At 40.0% G+C, this 22752-nt stretch overlaps 2 protein-coding genes and 1 long non-coding RNA gene across 3 annotated transcripts in view; 2 read left to right on the plus strand and 1 right to left on the minus strand.

The window, feature by feature from the left end:
• The window catches only part of LOC111269666 (putative PDZ domain-containing protein PDZK1P1), a 62792-nt gene extending 54701 nt beyond the window's left edge, over positions 1-8091 (plus strand). Inside the window, exons 9-11 of the mRNA XM_022849428.2 lie at positions 4789-4908; positions 5216-5408; positions 5755-8091. Coding sequence (XP_022705163.1) covers positions 4789-4908; positions 5216-5408; positions 5755-5888 — 447 coding nt within the window. The 3' untranslated portion in view covers positions 5889-8091. The remainder of the gene's footprint in view (positions 1-4788; positions 4909-5215; positions 5409-5754) is intronic.
• A 2685-nt stretch (positions 8092-10776) lies between these two features.
• LOC111269677 (uncharacterized) lies at positions 10777-13852 on the minus strand. Its single transcript, XR_002685878.1, has 2 exons — positions 13135-13852; positions 10777-11626 (listed from the first exon to the last, which is right to left on the minus strand). It is a non-coding gene; the product is annotated as an uncharacterized LOC111269677 (long non-coding RNA).
• A 224-nt stretch (positions 13853-14076) lies between these two features.
• On the plus strand, positions 14077-22486 carry LOC111269676 (syntaxin). The gene is made up of 6 exons (XM_022849460.2): positions 14077-14997; positions 15145-15662; positions 19842-20096; positions 20237-20398; positions 20764-20964; positions 21276-22486. The coding sequence occupies exons 2-6, from the start codon at positions 15495-15497 to the stop codon at positions 21408-21410; spliced, it is 921 nt and encodes a 306-aa protein (XP_022705195.1). The 5' UTR covers positions 14077-14997; positions 15145-15494; the 3' UTR covers positions 21411-22486.
• The last annotated feature ends 266 nt before the right edge of the window (positions 22487-22752 follow it).

The raw sequence follows: 22752 nt of genomic DNA on the forward strand, positions 1-22752 counted from the left end.
TATATATATATATATATATATGTATACCTAAATCGCAAAGGTCTCAACGAAATTACTCATAGGGAATTTGGCTGGGCTGTGTGCGAGACTATGTCCTCTTCCTATTTTCGCTTTTCTATTTCCTGTTGAAACAAATATTCGCATTCGTTTATCCGCCATGTATAGTTCTATCTTCCTTAAATCGTTGGCTTTTTCTATCTATTATCTAGATGGAGAGCATATATCGTAAAAATAAAAGCGACCTTCAAATGTCTGACGTTGTCGTTCATTTGCTACAGTTTTGTTCATAGGCAGTTCTCCAAATAAATTTAAGTTGGATAAAACGACGTCGATAGCGTCAGTAACTAGTTGATCAATTGTATAATAAACGTTAAATTCATTCTTGAAATACGTACGGTGATCTACCCTTCAAGTTAAAAATGAAGGTGCACCCAGTTGTGCCCATAAAAGGGTGCAATCAGTAATACTCGCCAACGGGATTTCTAAGCTTTACCATAGCACTTCTTTGGGCAGAGTTTCCACAGCGTATAATTTCAACTTCCTTTGATGAAGAATAGTGCCAATGAGCCAAAGATTTATGTAGCGGTGGGGCGTTTCTTGCTCGCCATATCTAAATTTGCATTCATCTCTCGCTTGCAGACTGGTCTGTGATTATCCCACGTTGTAGTAACCAGATCAGCTAAAATCGGCTTGATGGCCACAGTTGCCACTATAATCACCACTAAATAACTGCTATTCATTATATCTGTATAGTAACACGGAAAGATATTGCTTGCCATCCGATTGCTACGTGCGATAAAAAGTGTAGGACCCCAATATTCTGCCATTCAACCCTTTGGTTATTGATTACACTGTTGGAGAGCAACTATGGCCGACCATGGCAGTGTACCTTTACGGCCGTAGATCTCAGATACTATTTATTGTATTCATCTGTAAACAGGAGTAATATACGAACCAATAACTATCGTGTAAATTTGCACCTCCCCACAGCCGGCATCTGATCACTGCTTCTTAAGCCACTGAATTTCTTCCTCTGTCTTTGTGTTTCTAGTATTTTTATCTTCTTCAGCGTTTTTCGTTCCAATTCAACCTGAACATGAATGAGTTCGCCGGGTCAAATTTTTTTACTCGTAAAAGTAAAAAAAACGTGATTGTTATTGTTATAGATGAGTTGTGCAGCCAATAGATGTGTTGTCCATTGTCAATCTGTTCTTTTTTCCTCGGATTCATTATCGGCCGTCGCCTTCTCTGACGCCTGCGCTCTGAGTGGACATTTCAAACATCGCCACCCATTTGTCAAGGCTATTCATGCCGTTTCCTGTATATGTTTATATATATATATATGTAAAGGACACGTGAAAAGTCACCATTTAAACTAATTGTCTCTATTCGGTGATTCAATGTTCTGCTGCTTATTGCGTTCATCTAATGTTTGATGTCAGTCAGACGGTTGCTGAGAGCGAATGAGGCGTCATAGTTTTTCTCGTCATCTTTTGCATTTTCTACTATCATGACTTACCACCTGTACGAGCTGAAAGTACACGACAGCTTTTCGAAGTGGCTCTAAGGACTAGCTATACTCTAGATAACAGATTTAGTATAGCGGAGGATAAATGAGAAATTTCGATAGTCGCGGACAGATACCGCGTTCATGCATTTGAAAAGAGCGCAGTCTCTGTCATTGAATCAGCATAGAAATAACCTTGTAGGGCCCGACTAAATGAAGAAACAAAATAATTTACGTATTTTTTGTACTACAGTACTACTAAAGTCCAGGCCTGTTTCTTTTCGTTGGTCTATTATATAACGTATTCCCCGCTAGACCGTGTCTCTATTAGGTACTGTCACATTTATCGACACGTTTATCTATATCCGGCGATCGTCGTTAGAAAGTAGCTACTTTATTTTTAGTCGAGACGTGCAACTCATGTTCCGTATAAACTAATACCCTATTCTGACAGTCGATCTTGAAACCCAATTAAGCTGTGATGACGAACGTCAACGAGTCATTATGTTTCACCACCCCGACACGAGTAGACTTTGTACCTGTTTCCCTTAGATTTAGCATTGATCGTATTTGTGGCAACTATTATCAAAATTAAACTGAAACATGCGAGATAGATCGCGCCGACGATAGAATATCATAATAAACCTCCCTTTGTGCAGGCTTTCATCGTCTTCTTCTAGGCTTTTCCACCTTAGCTAGGCATTATGTTTTCTCGTTCGGCAGTAGGAAATGCTCTGAAGAGTTTCGTTTCGCAAAAATCAAGAAGCCGAAGTATTATATATACACCTTGCTACGAGTTTATCGCTCTTGTCGCGTCGTACGAGTAACAGATACCTACTTGTCTTTAACGATCCCCTTCGCTGTCGGCGAACATCATTGAGTCCTATCTATGTACAGTTCTGATGGCACAAATTAGCACTAAATGCCCTTCAGATGTTACCGAGGAAGCATGCAATACGAGCACGTCTTCTACACATCAGCCAAGAGAAGCATTTCAGTCATCAGTTTCAGCAGTGTCGTCCCACACAACGCTCCATAATACAATACAAGGTTTCTTCTTTGCGCTGTCGTTAAGCGTTGCTTAAAACGCAGAAGACGACATGGCGAATTATACCGGAAACTAGGGAAAAAAGAAACGAGAAAAGACTCTGCGTGAGATTTTCATACGAATACGAAAAGTCGAGTAGCGGTCGGCCTGGTATTTTTCCACTTATTCCGCCATTTCGGTTCTTGATTCGGATTTAATTTTTCTTATATTAGCAATGTATTGCGCATAAGTTTTTGATACACCCTGTACATGTCGAAAGAACAGACTGTAAATGAGCCAACATTTGAATATTTCGTGATCAGGAAATTTTGGCCATATTATTGGCGGGAACGCCCACTAGCCATGGGAGTTTTATCTCATTGACTTATCAAGTAATCATGTTGATATACTGTTTATCTGCAGAAAACACCGGCACGAAATAGCTGTTGTCGCGCCCAACAATTTTTCCATACTATAAACAATTACATTGTATGTTTTTTTTTACCTCTGGGTCCATAGATTGCCTCATTGTGGTTACGTACTAGGCGGTAGTTTTATGGCACGGAAAGCAACAGTTAAGTTAGCTAAGCCAGTAGTTACCTGACCTTTAGTGCGTACTAAGCCCTAGAAAGCAATTAAACAACCGGTGGCTCTGTTAATTACAACCAATGATGCAACAAGCATCAGCTGTTAGAAGACATGATGAAACGTGTTCAACATATATATATAACGGATTTTTTCACATGTACAAAACGTTATTTCTCTTACCGTAATCTTGCTTCTTCTCAAAAACACCACATTTAAATTTTGGGTGAATATATAGTATCTGTAATTTATGTCGCATACATTCGATAATATAACCATCAGCGCAGCTTTTGTAGAAGCTAACGTAAACTGGATTCCAGTTAGTGGTAAGGTGATTGTTGCATAAGCTTTGGGACACGCGGTGATTCAGGCATAGACGTTTCGTCCTGGGAGACGACGTAAAATTCCAAACAATAGTTAGTAAATGAACTTTCATCACATTCTTGTCGTCACTGCAGCCGCTACGTGCATTGAATAATAATAGGTTGCTATCACTTCTACATTTTTGCTGAGGCTCACCAACTGAACAGCTGTGCCTGGTAGTAACTATTATTATTATTATTAATATGACTATTCCTTTTGTCTGGTGCATCTTCACTCAATCGCCGAATCAACTAGAAGATGAAAGTTCTTCATGTAGGGAGTCGATTAGTGCTGGCCCGGACTACCGATTGCTCACTGATTGACGCTGGCCACTACAGTAAAATCACACCATGGCCTTCACTTGTTATTTTGACGCTACAGATCGAAGAGTCGAATGGTGGGTCGGCACGTGAAGCTGGGTGGGTCAATGCAAAGTGCGGGCGTATACCGTTTAATATTTTCAACAGACTTATATAACGCCGACCCAGCCAGACAGATCCGGGAGTTTTCGATTATGCGGCACTGGTGTTTGGTGGGCATGCGCAAAAGTGTAGGATCGCGACGCTGCTGAGCAATTTTATCGGTTTTAATTTGCTTGAAACTGTGAAACTAAGAAAAGAAAATGGTAATATTGTCGAAACGTTTTCAGCAGCGACAGTGACGGCTGCGGCCACCGCTTATTTTTGTTTATCCACTGGCTCATCGGCCTTTTGTTATGAAGCTAGCTGTCAATAGTGACATAGCACACGTGCATAGAAAATGTTAACTTTTTAATGTTACAGACCCTCGGAGAAGCTGCTGCTGGCCTGTACTCACTGTCAACCGAAATAGCATTACATTTCGGATCTTTTTTCGAGCCCTTCTTGTTCGTTCGCTGCAGATAACCAAAGATAATAGTTCAGAATTTATGATCTACATAGATAGCACAGAAGTCAGAAGTGTATGGCGAACGCCGTTGTTGAAACTGACCTTCAATAATGACCCCTAAGGAAATAGGGGTGAAAACTGTTTTGTCATAAAGGATGCAGTTAACGACTATGAGGAAATATTTTAAATAGTAGACATGAGTGATAACACTTAAATGTTTCGAATCTATACAAATTTGAGAAACGAGGATAAATTTGACAGAATTGGTAAAATGCTGAAGACGGTTTGATAGGCTTGACAAACGGGTCGTTTATCTGATAGAAATCTAGTATGATGTTAGTTTAGATTTAGTTAATAGTGACTCTCATAGAAGCGCCTTTACGTTACGAATAGCGAGTGGCCATTTGTTTTTAAACTAAAATGTCCTATTTGCTGACAGGAGGAACATGACGGCTCGTCGAAGTCTTCAAGCCCGAAAATGCTTCCCTCGACTCCCTCGTCAAATCGTTCTGAGGAACTTTCGCCTTCATCGAATGCCGATGACTATAACGTCACTGAGGTCTGATACGTAAATGCAATGCGTTGCTATTATGCTATCTTCTCTTTGTTTGTAGTTGAATACATGAATTAGCGTGTTTGGTCTGATGCTCTGTCACAATTTACGTTGCGCCAAAAGCAATCATCGGAAACCTGACAATACGATAGGACTGCAGTTGCTGAATGATCTTGCAATATAAAGACCTTACGTACTTCGAATCATGGGCGCAACGTCGTTTTGTCGAAAATTGTCAGACACTTTTTCCTTGTGATGGCAACAGTCTTGACAATTAAAAGTAACTCACTTGTTTTCTTTGTCAATCTTACAGCTATCTCCCACTCCTTCAAACAACGCTGAACCGCCAGCGTATTCGGAGACACGCAATGGACGCGGTTCAGCTGAGGCCGCTGCGTCCTCGCCCGAACCCCTCACGGAAGCAGAAGGCCAATCCAACCAGGACCTTAGTGACAGAATGGCTAACAGTACACTCAATGGAGATAACAATCCACGAGCTGATATGGGTATATTAAGCTTGAATAGTATCTGAAAGAGGGCGGCAAAGCTTGCAGTTAACAGTAGTCTGCGGGTGCTTTTCTATTTTCCTAATGTTTCCTTATACTAAATCTTCAAAGACAGATCATACGATAATCAATATTCCATATTTCGAATCCGCGATAAACTCTGCTTGGTAGACAGTAAAAAAAAGTTCTCAAATTCGCAATAACTTATAGTTGTGATGGAGTGATCTAGCAGCTCGCTTACATTGTCAGTAAAGGGATCAGGACAGGCGTCCTTGGAATGGCATGCAGATGTGAGGAATATTGTTTTAATTTTTTGATTTTTGGATGGCTTCGATTTGCTTTATAGGCGGGGATGTCTCACCAATTTTTTCCATGAAAGCGTCAGATGTACGTGAGATGCTTAAGCAGCGCAAGAAGAAAGATCCTCGCGGGCAGAATATGGACTTAATGCAGAAATTCAAAATTATGGAACAGCTTTAGGCCACAGTTTGGGAACGAATGACATTGAACTTATATCGATTGCTTAATTTTCTAGATTGAATCGATACATTTACAATGGAAGAGAGATAAAAAAAACCGAACTTTTGGACCATCGTCCCATTCCGTAGATTGCAACGGTCTGCACCGAAGCGTTGACCCGATAATTATTTTTCTAGTTACCTATAATAATAATAATAACACTTTTATAGCTAAACTATTATAACCTAAGGATCGGAAGGCGTTACATAGACTACTATACAATGACAATGCACCTTGTAATTTTAATCATTGCAGATATCACACTCTTAAGGCATAGACGTCACAATTCTTGTGGCAACCATTACTTATTGGTAAACAGTGTTAAAATGGGCTATGCCACACTGATGTTATCAGCGAGTCCAGAAGCAGATTACTCTGCCAAAGTTTACCGCCGAAAATTTAATTTCGGTCGTCTATTGATCTATTTGAACATGAGTATCAGCTCTATTACAGTTTAGTAATTACCTAGCTGATTAGTCGGAAATCAATAGCTATATAGTAGCCGAGTTAACTGTACTAATAGAGCTTTTCGGTAGAAGCGCGAACGAAATGGAAAAAACATAGGAACGAGACGCTTAAACACGCGACGAAAGTTGCAAAGGCACGAGCGAATACTGCTAGAGTCTATTCTTCGAACCACGACAGAAATTTATACGGGTTTTCCTTTTGGAAAGAGAACCATCGATCAGCTGCGTGTACCTGAATGCGATACATCACTCAGGACTCGTGAAGGACTAAACGGTTCGCATAATGAACTATCTAGTTAATAAAAATAAACTAGGCACGTATACGCTAATAGAAAGCAAACGTTTTTTTATAGCGAGTACACACATGGATTGCCTTTAACATGAGTAAATCCTGCTTGGCAAACAGTTTTGGTCAAGGACCAAATCGTTTGCATCGATGTTCAGGTATCCGCGTCGAAAAGACATAAAAGGCTTGCATCCCAATATACCCATTATACAACACAAGTTTGAAGGTCAACTCAGAGTTTATCTAAATTATATTATAATGATATAGTATTTTAGTGGTAGTGCTACCTGCGCAACCGTATTATTTCATTACGGAGAACTGAAGGATGACGCCCTGCGGAGGAGGAGAGAGAGAGTGGGAGGGCGGGGGGCGAATGAACGTGACAATGAAATAAACGAGGTCACATAAGAGGCCACAGCAAGCCCAAATACTACAAATCTCCAGCTCAAGGAAACGTACGCACGGTACTTTGCAGGGGTTGCGTTTGTCTGAAGTCAGGTTCGGACCGAGTAACTGGTTGGCGTACACGCCGCCGAAGCATTAAACAGGAACGCAATCTAGAGCATATAATAAACTAACGAACAAAATACGCATTATGAAAGAGTAAGCATAACTATATGGACAGAAAAAAAAGTTGTAATGGCAACAACAATCGTTGATGACGTTCACGACTGATAACCATGTCTATAGATGACTAAACTAGTTAGATAAAATGACGATGAAGTATGACATACATACGATACATATGAAATAAGATTAAAAATGTTTACAATATAAACAACTGTGGAAGAAACGTATAGAATTCAGTCATCTAGAACGGTTAACTCGATGAGACATGAGACAGTGATCGTACCAATCAACACTGAAAGTGGCATCGACACCGTGGCGATTCACATGTTTCAAACGATCCAATAATAGGACATTATATATATATATATATATATATATATATATATATATATATATATATATATACAAGGTGCTGAAGAATAGAACTTCGGTGCTATGTAGAAAGCTGTGTCGTTGCAGTTGTTTTTGATGAGACTGAAACCATATAGAGAATTTATAGGATAAGAGTCCGCTACAAGCTTAATTGTTCTATTTTTTTATGATTCATTTTCCGCAAGGGTTGAAAGGCCACATAAAACAGCAAAAAGGCGGCCGAGATGAACAACGTCTATGCAATACTACCCGAAACGCAACATAAGTACGTTAGAGTGATGATGACCATTTATAAAGGAAATATGCAATATGGGCACTTAATAGCATGCTGCAACGAATTTTAGTCGAGTCTTACCCAGGGGAATAATGAAGAACAACTTTTCTCTCATGAAAAAACATAACGGATTAAACAGTGGAATGAAGTTAAGTCTGAGTTGTAAGCTAAATATGAATAAAAAAAAAAATCGAATATGGTGTGTTCTGTAGAGAAGATGCTTTCAGTTATTGTACAAGTATTCTGCTAACGAGTCGCTATAGCAATGAACAGCGTGTATGGCCTGCGTCGTCCTGCTACCTTGCTGCATTATACGTGTGCTAGTTAGTCATTCAGACATCTCGTCCTCAGTGTTCAGTTGGTCCAGTTCAGATAGTCCAGCACAGACAAGAAACATAGAGCGTAGGATAGTATAAAACCAAACAGATACCTTACCAGCAGGGAATGTCCTACATTTCAATTGTATCGTTATTAATTTTATTTCTAGTAAACTTTCTCCAGGCTGCCGTCCACCTGTTTCTGTTAACTTTCAAAGTAAAATCGATCAGAGTTCCATCTTAATTTACGGTCGATCGAAAAACTTCGAAAGAGTAGTAAATAATATAATATTCTCGACAGGTAATAACATATTCAAATTCATGGACAGGAAAACGCTTTTTTTTTTCAAAAATTAAGTTCGAAGAACTAAATCAGCTAACAGTTAGATATTATACACACTTTCAATCGTGGTTGAGAAAGCCCCATACGCAGATAATTTTCCTATTTCCGAAAGCTTTTTATATATTTACAAAAACTGAGCCCTATATACACCGAGCCTAATATATACATTTGTATATACGTAAGCTGACAACTTACCAGCCGCATCAAAACGCCCGTCCCAGTGTTTTTCTCTGGCGGCATCAGTAGTGACATGTACGTCATTTCTCTGAGCTCCGCCTTGCTGCCACTCGAACGACGGCAGTATCGGCAGGTTATCCGCAGATCCACGTTACGTTGTCGCTGTACTTCATGTACGGCCGTCGTACATTCCGTCATTGTACTTGATTATTTGAGGATTTTGTATGTATGTTTACATTACAGTATAAATATAAGCACGATGTGTACGAAAGGCTGCTGTGGCAACCCAGACGACCTGGTCGAGTCCATCCAATAAGACTAAACGCGGGCGTCGATGACAAATCCAGCTTGAATGCATGCACTATCATCCCGTTTACTAGGAATACGGAGTTGAGAGCTAATGAGCGCGTTTCATCAGTAGTACGTTCATCTCTTAATATTTCTATCTGTTAATTGATCTACTTGCCAGTAATTTCCTTTAATCTTTACATACTTGTCCCGGTGCTCTGGATAGTCATAAAGTTACCACGATTCCTCGGTCTACGGCTTCTCGAACTAAATCGGTGATAGCGTGTGCTCACCCATAAATTTGAGGCATGGAAAGTCCCGTAATCACGCGAACTTAGATCGGAAGAATCGACGGGTAGAGGCCAACGCTAGATAATCCTTTATTTAGCATAGTAAATTATTGGGGCATTGGGATGAGGTATAGCGTTATCATTTAATAGTCGGGTTGCGTGCTTCCGACTATTCTGTTAACGGTTCATGAGTCTCTTAAGGGACTCGAGATAGAAAACTACACTTATTGTTTTATTTTCTGAAAGTCTCCTTGTAACAGACGCCCCCGGTGTCAATTGCAAGTTCCATCATCACCTTCCATCCAAACCTACTGGACTCAAGTTTTCTCCGGGGATATGTCATTTTCTTGCTTGGTATCTCTCGGCCGGGCAGTAAAAGTCGAACATAGCCCCGCCTATGGCGACTGTATGCTCTAGGCGTTTTTCTTTTTCATTAACTGAGATTTCGCAAATTGAACGCAGTATACGCCATTTACGTTCCCGACCAGCCTAAAGTTAATTCTGAAGAGACCCAAATTTTACTCATTTTAAGCATTTTCCGTATTTGGTTTATTATTCAGTAAGTATATAATATAAGGTCAGATTTGGAGAGCCTTTAGACTCGAAACTGTGCCTCTGTGAATAGTCTCCTCAATTTCGGCAATGCGTCCTTGTCCTTTGGGTCTCGACATTTGGTCGCTTTTCCCTCGCTTTCAGCACTCCAGTCTCCATTCTTAAAATGTTTGCACCATTCACCTACTGTGCTTTCGCTCAGGGCCTCCTTACATAATGTCCTTATCAATTTTTCCAATGACTTTCCACAGCGGTGTGGCCTTCCAGGAACAAAGACATGACCGCCGAACATTGATATTTAAGACTAAGATATGTTTCTCTTTCTGAAATAGGTTCTTCTAGAGTAAAGTTAGCCAGTTTTCACGGCTTATAGAAGATTTAGCAGGTAAATTTTGATCTGCTAAGGACGAGTAGTTTGAAAATTCTTCAATTTCGAACTCTGGCGATTTCGCCTGTAATAGCCTAATATAATCGACATATTTTAGTATATGCCAATAGCGAAAACCCAACCAAGTGGATGTAGATAGATAGCGAAGTACTATACAACATTGGATACGCACCGAAGGACAATCTAAAATGCCAAAATAAGCTTGTAATAACTAATCAAAAGACTCTCTATTGTCAACATTAGTACGGTTGATAATTGAAATTGCGCCATCGTTACTAAAGAAAGTATAGGGTCAGTTATGTTCGCAGGGATGCACTGTATACTTAATCAAAATTCTAAAGATTTACTCATTATAACTACTAATGTTAAGAAAAGTTATCCAAGCGATTCGGGAGAGTTTTTTTTAGCTTGTAGAGCCTGATGCGTCTAGCTAGCTAATTTCAACTAGAGTCCAATATCTAAGCAATAAAAAATAACAAAAAACGGGTTTATTTACCTACGCGAGAAAAAGACAACTGATAGCAATTTTGTGATCACAAGGCGAATATTTATTATTCGAATTGGGCGATTCATCTATCTGTCGGCAACGAGACTAGACATGTTCCTGGATAGTGTGAGTGGGATACCCAAGGAGCAACACGGATCAGGAGGGGGCATTCGACCGAAGCGGCACGCAAAATCCTTCTTTCTTATCTCGAGTAGTCCGGCAATATATGTACGCGGTATTTGTAAACTTTAAGGCTGCCTTCAACAGAGCCCCAAGGAATTTAGTCTTAGCTATTCTCATCGACGTCGGAACTATCGCTAATAAACTCAACTCAACGGTGGTCATACTTCAGAGCTGCCGGTGTTCTTCCAGGGTATAGCTCTGCTCTAGAGTAGTAACTTAAGCCTCCTCTCTGTTTTTCTCAGTCTTGCTCAAGGATCTTCCGCACAAGATACGGGAGAACGGAAACACAAGAACACTTTTCTTTGTGCAGACGATTTAGTTATTTACGGGAACAGTTGTTTCCATGTGTGGCAGGCCCCAGCCAGGTTACATTTCGTCATCACGGGATCGGTATTAACCAAACCAATAGCAAGGTAATACAATTCAGGAGACGTAGAAAGGTTCTGACTTTTGACAAGGGGTGAGCTTAATCTAAGATCACTTCACAGTCTAGAGGATCTCGAGCATTCGAACCGAGCAAAGATTGTCTCTTAAAAGAATCTTGGGGTTACACCAGACGACCGTTAACAGGCTTATCCACATCCTGACGGCCACGCCACTGTTCGCCGAAGATCTCCGTCGCCACTTTAGCTTATCGTCGACTTTAACGCTTCAATAAAGCCTGGCGAAATGGGGCCGTAAATTCGCGAAGGTCGATCCCGATTTCTGTCAAACAGTGGCAACCAGAGATATAGAAAAGACCTGACTGGTATAACAGACATTTTACGTAACGTGCTTGATGCATCTTCACATTTGTCCCTAATAATATATCATGTAACAAACGAGTATCTTCCTTCTATATGGAATAAAAATACGTAAAACTTCGCGAAAACTCTAAACATTTACGGATTTACCCGTAGGAATACCCCAAACAATGTTTAGTCAGACACCCTTCAGTCAGTAAATTGTTTATCAGAATTTCGACCCATATTTACAACATATACGAGCAATGTATACTCAGCATAAATGTTCGGCTATATCCGCATCGATGTGATAAGAGAACGAAAGATTCGCTGCCACCATATATTGGTCGACTAAGCCTATGCTGAATATAACAAATGTTCGATAATAAGCACTATATTTAATATAAATGTAAATTTTGCAATTGAATGGATCGAAAGTCCGATCGTGTCTCGTTAAAATGAAAGGCAGCCCTGCTATGATTACATTGTGCATGCAAGTTTTCTATTTAGAAGACACATAATTTCCTGTTTTGTAATGCAACGATCGGTCGTAGAGCTGTAGCGTAAAATACGCTTTACGTCGCCTTGTGACGTCGTTTTGATGTCCAGCAGCTCTGCGAATTTCTTTACTTCACAATTGACAAGCCATGATCTTAGACAATTACGTCAGCGTCAGCAGTAATAAGCGCAACTAGCTTCAGAAGCAAAAGGATTTGGTGGCTCGTGAGGAATCGGTTGTTTTGTGCAAAACTAGCCAAGCGCGAACGGCCACCCCGCATCAATTTGACGCATAACGTCTGAATGAGTATTGCAATACCCTAGTAATTGTAAGCAATTTTACGGCAAATTAAACTAACGATAATGATTGCCGGTTACACAAATGCTTACAAATAGGGAAAAAGTTTTAGTATTTACTAAGCATTGTTCCGATGTTTGTTCCCTTAGCTCCCCGTTGATAGACATCCATCGTCAGAAAATTTTATATCTTTCCATAAAAGCGCGTACGTTACAAAGTACTGTAGAAGTTTGCCAGGCGGCAAAGTATGACTTGACTATTGAATAGGATGGTCATCCTCTCAGGAAACGATCGAGTAGGACGTAACCCTGAGCACACCGTTTAAAGCGCTTAAACCCTTTATGCGATGTGAACCACAAAACTGACCATAGTATTAATTAACTGACAGGTGAAGTGCTAATATAAAACTATTATAAATCATCACCGTTTGTTATTATTAATATAACCAGTCTTGAAAAATATAATATTCTTTTAGAAATATAATAACAAAACGTATTTCACTATATTTAAAGGAACGTCTTCTGAAGACCAGTATTCCGTCTCATCATTCACTGCCGTTCTGCCACTCACTACTGGAGTTCTTGATGTAACTGCACCCTCGCGTACAGTTTCCCTTCTTTCGACAATCCTCTTGTAACCATTCATTTCCTATTCGGTGTTTCAATTCAAAAAACTACCTTACTATATACACGCACCTCAAGATATATTTGCCCGTGGCAGTAAAGGTATGCAGTGGCTTCGGGCACAGTCGGCTCTGTTCCGCCCGTTGCATCTCATTCTGGTGTGGGCTGTTATTATTGATAGCACTCAAACTGATTCAATTCAGCAGTTGCCATATATATATATATATATATATATAGTCCGTGTTACCGTAACTGGCCTTGCTTAGTGGCGACCAGCCATAGATAAAAAGCGGGCGATAATTAGGAGTTATAGAATTATTATTAGCTAATCTGTTTGAAATAACAATGAGGGTTAGGATCCACTTAACAATCCTGCGGTCTTCCTTATTATTTGTTCCTCCTTTTTTTATCGTTGTCCTCAGTGTTTACGATGCCTTGGTGGCTTTTGCTTTTCTCCTTCGATCTGCTATAATTACAATTTTAGCAACAATGGAAAAAAATTAGCAATAGACCAATGAGGACAGGCAGAAATGACCTTGGCCACTTTATCGTTCAACAATATATAGGTACCATTCCGACCCAGCATCGTTCTTTCGCTGGGGGCAACAAAGAAGTGTTGCTCTTTGCCTGTTATTAGTTTTTGGTCCTATGTTATTGGCGACGATTGGAACGCCAGCGGTAGCATCTAGTTTTACTGCATTACACTGTTTTCCTTTGCCGCCAATCGCTGCCATCGCCACCACCGCATCGTCTGCTAGCTGGTGAAAACTCACAAGCTCAGCCCTGGTGGGCAGGGCCACTAATAATCGCTGTAGCTGGCTGGTCCTTACCGGTTTTAGCGGACAGCAGCGCCACCAGTACTAAAAACAATAGCAGAATTCCAGCAATACCGGACCATGATCAGTGACCGGGTTGGCAGTGGCCCACGACGCCGCCCCAATAGGACGACCTCCCTTTCCTACATGTGCCATTGCTGATGCTGAAACAACCAGCCGGCAATCGACTGACTGGACAAAGTAGGCTAGCTCGTTGACCCTCTTGGGGTGTGTTCGAGACGGCGGCCAGCGCCGACGACATCCGCTAATAATCGTGGTGGGCTGCTGGCTAACGTGTAGAGTTCGGCAATTACTTCATATGCGTTTGGTAATAATGCCACCGCTGCCACTGTTGTTATTGTTGTAGTTGTCGTTGTTGCTATTGTTATTGCTGCAGTTGATGCGAAAGGAGAAATACGTGCTGCTGTTCAACTAGTGTGATTGACTGCCGCTAGAGAGCAGTGGGACTAACTATCGGACTCCGGCGTCTCGCTCGATGTATGAATGAGAGCAGGCGTCATCGATGGAGCCTTTTTTACAGTATGAATGACTTGTCGCTGTTGCTGCTGCTGTGTCTACGGGTAAACGGGTGTTCTCCGCGACTGAAATACTGAAAAAAAAAAGAAAAAACGGAATGTACTATTATTACGTGCACGAAGGCTACGGCGGCTTCTGGTAGAGTTCAATCGTGAGGCCATCGAAATATTCACGGAGAAAGCAATGGGCCTCGAAAGAAGTTACGGCACTGCTCCCGTCGAACAAAATAACTGTGGTATTAACGATGCAACTGGTTCCGGCTGCGAACACTTGTCAAAATCGAGCATCTCAATAGTGTGGAACAAATGAAAAGAAGCGAAACAAACGAGTACACCTATTTGAAGAATAGTTGAAAGACTTATCTATTTCATGGATGAGTGTATCTCTCTTAGCCTACATTTCTATATCTAAATGGGCGGCAACCATTGAAGAATCATCCGTAGCTGTGCTCCTTTTCTGACTTTGAAGTGACTCAGGCGAGCGACGTTTTGCCGTCTGGTGTTGTTTTTACGTCATATACGCTCTATATACGTGCAAATCTATGTAATAGCTATTCCAGTGGCAAATGGCTAAGTGGTACACAGTAAGTAGCATATAAGTGAGTGGAATATTATAAATTGTCGCTTATGGCAAATTATAATTGCCGCTTTATCAGTCAGGAACGGTTGCTGGGAGCTGGGTATCATCCCGTGTGTTTGTGTGTAAATGTTTTCTATTGATTTATTGCCAGTTAAACCCAATGCTGCGGAATCGAACTGTTAAGCGGTCAGGCCGCAAATCCGGTTATAGCTGATAATACAAGTTCGCTGAACGGGCAACATCAAACTATCGGTTGGTAGACACATCGGCAGGAATCGTTGAAGGTACCAGTTAAGGCCAGCGCAAGGCTTCGGTTACTGACTGTGGTCAGGACACTTCATAGCCCTGTTCTGATGGACGTCAACACCAACTAGCTAAATTTGCTGCCATCGAAACGAATTTATGTCCTGATTGAAAGAGGCGGCGTGTGTTCCAATGCAGAATTGACACCATCGTAAAATCAACGTTGTAGCCATTGCAGAGTGACCCCTTTCCATCAAAATGCCTCGGGATTTATTAGCAGAACTACAGAGCCGGGCGGCCCCCGTCAATGAGGAGGATGAGAACAAGAAGTCAGCAGAAGTTGAAGAGACGGTCACAATTGAGATTGAAAATAACAATCAAGTGATGGTCGATCAACTGGGCGACTTCCGGAAGAAGGCTCAACAGGTAAACGATTAGTATACAAAGCTTTTCTGTCTTACTGCTATATTCAAAGAGGTCATATGTTTTTGTGTATTCTTTTTTATCATCTTTATGGACAATTATATGACAGTTATATATTAATCTATAGCACTAACGGTAAGCCAAGAATATTGATATATCAAACATATTACATCTGTATTTCTATAATTAGAACCTGCAATATGGGTACTATCTAAATTGGATATGAGCAAGTGTGAATAGAGAACCTGTTAATGGCAGTAGGAATCATTACCTAGGAATAACCAAAGTATAAACCAGTGTGGACAGATATATACAATTATAAACTCCGTTGATCTGTGTAATTATTAGCCAGTAAGTGGCGTCGAAGCAAAGCTGACTTGCGGCGTCCCATTGGGTAATGATACTGATGAGAAACGTTTATAGAAGTAGATCGACAACGGAAGCCAAATCATGATGCGTTTGTCGGCCTTAAACTGTTCTTTTTTTTGCTGTCACCAACAAACGATAGCTATTGTGAGTGCATTTGATACAGAATTTTTTCTTAGGTGCTCTACAATGCCCTTTAATGGCGACAAGAATAATATCGCATGTGACCGTTCGTCAAGCACAGACGCGGCCCACGAAGAGGACAAAACATAAGCAGGCTGTGCTTGCAAAATCTAGCTACGACTATACGAACGCCTAGCGTCGCCCAGTAAAGCCAGCCAATGTTAAATGTTATTTTGAGCTTAAGCTAGATCACGATGAATGGCTTGCGAACGGCTCGAAATTACGGAGCAATAACAGAAATAGTATCCTGGTGTTTGGTTAAAAGGCCCAAAATACAGCCTAATAAATTTGACTATTCGCAAGAAATAGTAGACGAGTAAGTGTCGGATATTCGCGTGACAGCAGTGGCTCTTCCGCATGACTGCTGATGGCCCTTATTTGAGTAAATTCGTCTGACTTGAGTTTTTAGCTCAAAGCAAGCAACTATGCGATCGAGCTAGTTGTGTCTACGTTTAAAATGTCTGTAAAAAAAACTAGATTGTGGCATCCTTGTCTGTCCTTCTGTAAGGCTCTACTCAGGTAGAACCGGTTTACCTTGACAATGCACGACGAACAAATATGTGACATAAGGCCGTTTGTTGCTTCCTCAGCAGCTTCTGCAGGAACACCCTGTTATGGTCCAACTGGAGATATTACTGCCAAGCATCCACCGATCTGTGCAATCTCAGATTATGATCGGGCCAGAGCGATCGGTCCCTCCGTGATAGCTTAGTGGTGACATATTTGCCTGTTTACCTTAGGGAAACGTTGTGGTCTAGGTTCGAATCCGGGCATAGATGCACGGCTCATTTCGCACTGAGAGCTAGTCAACCATCTGATGGAATGCGCAACAGTGGTACCGGATGTAAGACTCGAAACATGAAGGACGGTTAGCTAACCGTATCTTTTGTCTAACAGATTTTAGCGCGTGGTTCATCTAGAAATATAATTACATTAATAATAAAAAAGAAAAAAAAGGACGATATGCTTTTGCCATGGGAACACTGGTACTAAAAGCGAGATGGAAACATTTAGCCGTAGCTTTTGAGACGGATTCAGTAGTGTGTATACATGTGCATGGACATGAATTGAACGTGGGCATCGATAGACGTGGCGGCCATGCATAATGGATGAAACTTTTCTAGATATCTAAAGGATTAGATATACCAAATCTCTAATAGGTACATTTTCAATGAGCCTAGACAGCGAGTTCTAGTTTGAAGCCAATTAATGCTTTATCCGACACACAAGTTCTCAAGGATGAGCAAATTCTTTGTCGAACGATTTGAGATTTATCGAATCAAAGGAAGTATGAAGAAAGACAGAAAACATGAAAACGGACTATCGAAGCTTAAGTTCCTATAGATTATGCAACAAATGCTATATCAGCTTGTGCCGTTCGAATTCAATAATGAGCTGTCGTCTGTGTAACGTATGAGCAGCTTAAATTCGAAGTGTTGTGATGCGACATGGCCCGTGAGTCATGGTCAGTTTCATACGTCACTTACTGTAAACCCTTGCTCATTACTTTCTTTGGCCTTTAACTAAAACAGTTACATGAACAATTAAGTGGATTGTAAACTAAAATCTAACGAAGGAGCTGTTTTTATATTAAGTGTTTGGGCCGGCAATAGAAAGTAATTCTCAATATAATTTCTTCCAATCAGCTACAGTTTTAAACGGCAAAGGTTCGAACCTGAGGAGAAACAATACTTCTTTTAAGCTAACCCATAGCGAATCTTTAATAATTGTTGACTGATGCCTCAGGTTTGCGTTCAGGGATCATTTTAGTTATCATCCGTTAGTGTTTGAACTGCAAATGATCTGCGTAGAGGCTCCCGTTTATCTGGAAACGTATTAAGATAACGTGTCGTATGTTTACGATTCGTTGCGGGCTTAATGTAGTAAATTTTAGGCATTGAATTTAGATCTTTAGACATCTTAGACAAGAAAAAGCTAAGTTTCCCTGTGTTCTGGCTTGTAGCTTGCCTTTTTAGGGAAGTTGACTTTGAACTCCGTGATCTGAGGCCCGGGATCGCTTATGTTTCGTCGGGACTCGAATAGCTATTTCAGGCTGCAAGCTCGAACCTCTCAGCTGAAAATAGTAACCGAAATTATTCCTTATATTAAAGAGTTCTTAACTTGTAGTGCAGCCTATGCCGATCCAAGTTGGTATGACAACAGAAGAACCTTACTGAAATGAACAGATTGACATCTCCTTATTATGATAGGATCACTGTCTACACGTTTATCGGGCGTATTCTATGATAATAGTATGAAGTAGATCAGAAGAAGTGAAACTCACATAGGAGAAGACTACGTGTGACATTTTTCAACGGCGAGATTTCTAGAATCTCTAGAATAGAGGAAGTCACCAGCTGCAACAAATTTGACTGAAAAGAAAATTCGATTAATTAATTAATTAATGTGTATTCAATGTGAGTCTCCTATTTCTAGCCTATTCCTTATTAGTAGATTTTTGAATAATTTTGAAAATTAGAATTATTTTAAAGTCTACTAATTGATTTGATGACAATGCTATGAGCAAAGCGGAACAAGATAAACGTTCTATATTTACCATAAACTTAATGCAGCGTTGTAATATACCGTTTAGTCATCGTTTCAAATGCGATAAAGCGGGCTTCGCGCTCACATGCGTTTTTGTTTCCAAGCGGTAACTGCGACTCAACTGCTCAATTGTATAAAATGATCTGTGAAAGTCTTAAGCCATGGATCATTTAGTCATCATAGTAACTGATTAATTAACATCATCTAAAGGCAATCGTTGTCATTCCTATCACGCGAATGTCAGCGGAAATTCGGTCGGACGCAGTAAATGCAAACTATGTAGATATCCAAGTTCTAGTGCTTTCTAGGAGAGAAACGTTTGCAAGCATCATTTTAGAACGATTTTTTACTAATGAGAGAATAATGAACTTCATAAATAAAGAAACCTGACTTTTCAAGTGTGCATAATGTCGGCTTCCAGTAAAAATATCTCTAAGGATGTTCTTCTAACAAGTACTCTTAAGTGCATTTGCTTTTTTTTAGCAACTGGATACAGCGGTTTCCCTTATTACTACGATACTATTCGTCAAGGCTGTTTTCCTTTATACTGAAAAACGTTTTGGGAAATCTGTTGGTGCGTCTAAATCTCTGCGTTGAAGTCACAATTGGATCGGTGTTTATAGAAGGGAAAATTTCACTTCGCACCTTTGAGAAATGCTTGAGCTTTGTTCGTCGTGTTCTGTTCAAAAAAGCAATTTCAAGCATATGTACATTATTATCTATGCCGGCCCACTAGTAGAGCTCTTAGCAAACAATATCTAATACAAAAAAGTGTAAAACTATACTGCTACTATTATTATTTGACGTCCAGTGAATTTTACCTTTGCGAGTTGGAACTAACCCTATACCTGTTTGCACTTTGTTTGAAATAATTAACATACAAATAAACTGCATGATATGAAATTGAAATGAGCTTATCGTGAATCTTTTTTATGCCTAGTTCCTAGCCAACAACTTGAAACTATCAATATTAGGAATAAAAAGTGCATTTTTGTAGCTTATTCTCTTAATGAAAACAATTACAGACTTAACTAATTAATAACTGCTGGTTTCTATCCAACGATAATTTTTTTTCTCTGCTTACAGGTACAGGACGACTTGGATCGGATGCGCGAACGTACTGATCATGTTAAAGACATTCATGCAGAGATATTATCGAGCCCGGACGGGGGGGATAGAAATAATGAGCTGGAAGACGTTATGGCCGAGGTGAAAAGGTTGGCCTCTCGCATCCAGGGAGCACTCAAAATGATCAAACAGAAGGCAGAAGAAGCTATCAATGAAAATCCCACCTCAGCGGTGTCGCGAATGAAGCTCATCCAACAGCAGACCTTGAGCAAGGTAGTTAAACTATCTCCTATCGCTGATTGTATGCGCGCTTTTACTCTTGTACGAACTATCAGCGCCCGTGTATGTTTTCCTTGACACCATGACAGCCTTTGACACTCTGATTTTTTATACTGTTGCCTTCGTATCCGCAGACGTTCGTGGATATAATGATGGACTATAATCACGCCCAGATGGAATATCGGGAAAGGTGTAAGGATCGTATCAAACGACAACTGTTTATCACAGGACAGTCTACTACAGACGAAAAACTTGAAGAGATAATTGAGTCTGGGAATGTCGATGTGTTCACGCAGGTGAGTTTGATTCACTTTCGTCCGGTCAAAATAACCATGCGGCCCTGTGGATTTTTCAGAGCGGCACTTGGTCACGCTGTGTTAAACGTGCTGCATGATTACCATATGTCCTATATAGGAAAGAAGCATAGGTTTCATTCCGAAAACATAAGCAGTCTCAGAAATTTACTGTAATAATGAGCTGTACCTATATATCACTTAAGTTAATTGAAACTGAACATTAATTGCATGTATCCTAATTTGAATGGTCGTCTTTTTGCAGCTACTTTGATCAAGCTCGTTTTTACTAACGGTTATGAATTTTCAATAACTATTGAGATTTATCTGCCTATTTCATCTGTATTAAATTGTCCTTTCTGTTTCAGGGTACCATAATGAAGACGGCGAAAGCGAAAGAGGCCTTAGCAGATGTACAGGCCCGACACAAAGATATCCTCCAGCTAGAAAAATCAATACGCGAATTGCGAGATATGTTTCTCGAGATGGCCGTTCTCGTTGAAGGTCAAGGCGAGATGGTCAATCGGATCGAGTACAACGTTGCCAACGCGCGTGATTTCGTTGAACAGGTATACGGACTGAGGACAGACTGGCCTTCCAATTGCCGCTTGACGCCCATACTTTGATTTGCATGTATATTAATAAATAGTTGATCTTCTTAGTACGTCTTCCCGAACCTTTAAGTGATATGCAAATCTCCTGACCTGTACTTTGGATAGAATCACAATATGGTATGAGGCGTTATAATATGTTATGCGTAGTTATGGTATTAATTTGCATATTTTAGGTTATTACTACAGGATTTAGATACGGTCGTACTGTGATATGCGATTACACACATGTGTATAACTATGATTAACACATTTAATTGTTCTTACAGGCGAAGAAGGAAACCGCACAGGCAGTGGAATATCAAAAAGCGGCGCTAAAAAAGAAATTCTGGCTTATCGCTATAGGCCTATCAATTCTTCTTATTATTATAATCATCATTTTTGTAGGAGAGAAGGTTTCATAGTCATCAACGTGTTACCTTTGACCACTCACGTAATCACGAAGTATGTCAAATAAAATCTAAGCAAGAAAAAGCATAGTAAAACGTAACGTCAGTTACGGGAAAAATCATCGCTTCTGTAGGAAGAGCCAATGGCAATTTTTCTTTCTTATCATTATAATTTATAATAATAACGCCTTTAGTCGTGCGAAAAAATAACGTTCGTTCGCATTAGTTCCTAGAGAGACCTCGAAATGATTCACCAAATGCTTACAGATAACTGTCAGTTTCAACTTAGCTTCCCATCAAGGTTACCAGTATGCAGAAGTGCCCTACAGCGAATCCGAATGATGGTATGACTAAAAACGTGTTTTTTTTGTCGCCTGAGTGTAGTAAGAATGCGTACGTGTTTAAATGAAAAAAATAAAAAAAAAACACACTAAAGTGTATTATGTCGTAAAAGCAAAGTAACAACGAAATAACAAATTGTGGCCAAATACCGTTAATTAGGGACGCGATCGTGAGAAATCTTATCCTTCATTTAATACAGGTAATTAATTTTTGTTAAGATTGCCTAAGGCCAACAAACGGACATGTTCCAGTGATGACTGTCAATATTCTTAAAACGATAACTATATATATACAGAAAAAGTATCGAAATGCGTTTAGCTCTTTACGAATTATTTATGTAATAACTAGGATGAATGAGAGAAACAGACGAAAAGCAAAAGCTAACTAGAATAAATCACATGAGCCTTCTATGTGCGCTTATAATTGTCCACTAGTTCTTTTAGAGTAAATCTTTTTAATAAGATTTCTCTGTGATTTTTTTTGTCTAGCATATTTGTGCTTGATTGTAGGTGCGCGTAAGATGATTTGTTCTTTGTTTTTTCTTGTTTCGAACCACAAAACTTTTTCAAAGTACACAACAAAATCGTTCTAAACACAAACTTCAGAAGATTGTTCTGCCGAAAAACTGTCCTATTTGCTAGCCTGTCAGTTTTTAACGTCCTTATAATTTATGTCGATAAAACATGCTTGTGGGTTTTATCCATTCGTGATAACGTTACTTAATAAACGATGACCGTAACAAATGCACAGCCGAGAGTGTCTTCATGTAACTTGATTTTTTGCGAGGTTAAGGTAGCACAAATTACCATTAAAGCATTGAATGTGCAAACACAAACTAATATAGGCAAAATAGCATTGTTTAATTCGCATTACGTTACAGAACATCCGGGGGTTAACCGAAAGGGTTCTGTTTGGAGTAAAAGCCTTAAAAGTATGCCTAAAGGTCCGCTAAATACATCGCTGATTTTGAGACCATAAGCGCGGATCGTATAATCCATTCAAAAGGCCACGATTG

This window comes from Varroa jacobsoni, unplaced genomic scaffold, assembly GCF_002532875.2.
Source record: "Varroa jacobsoni isolate VJ856 unplaced genomic scaffold, vjacob_1.0 scaffold_1404, whole genome shotgun sequence".
Classification (NCBI taxonomy): Eukaryota; Metazoa; Arthropoda; class Arachnida; order Mesostigmata; family Varroidae; genus Varroa; species Varroa jacobsoni.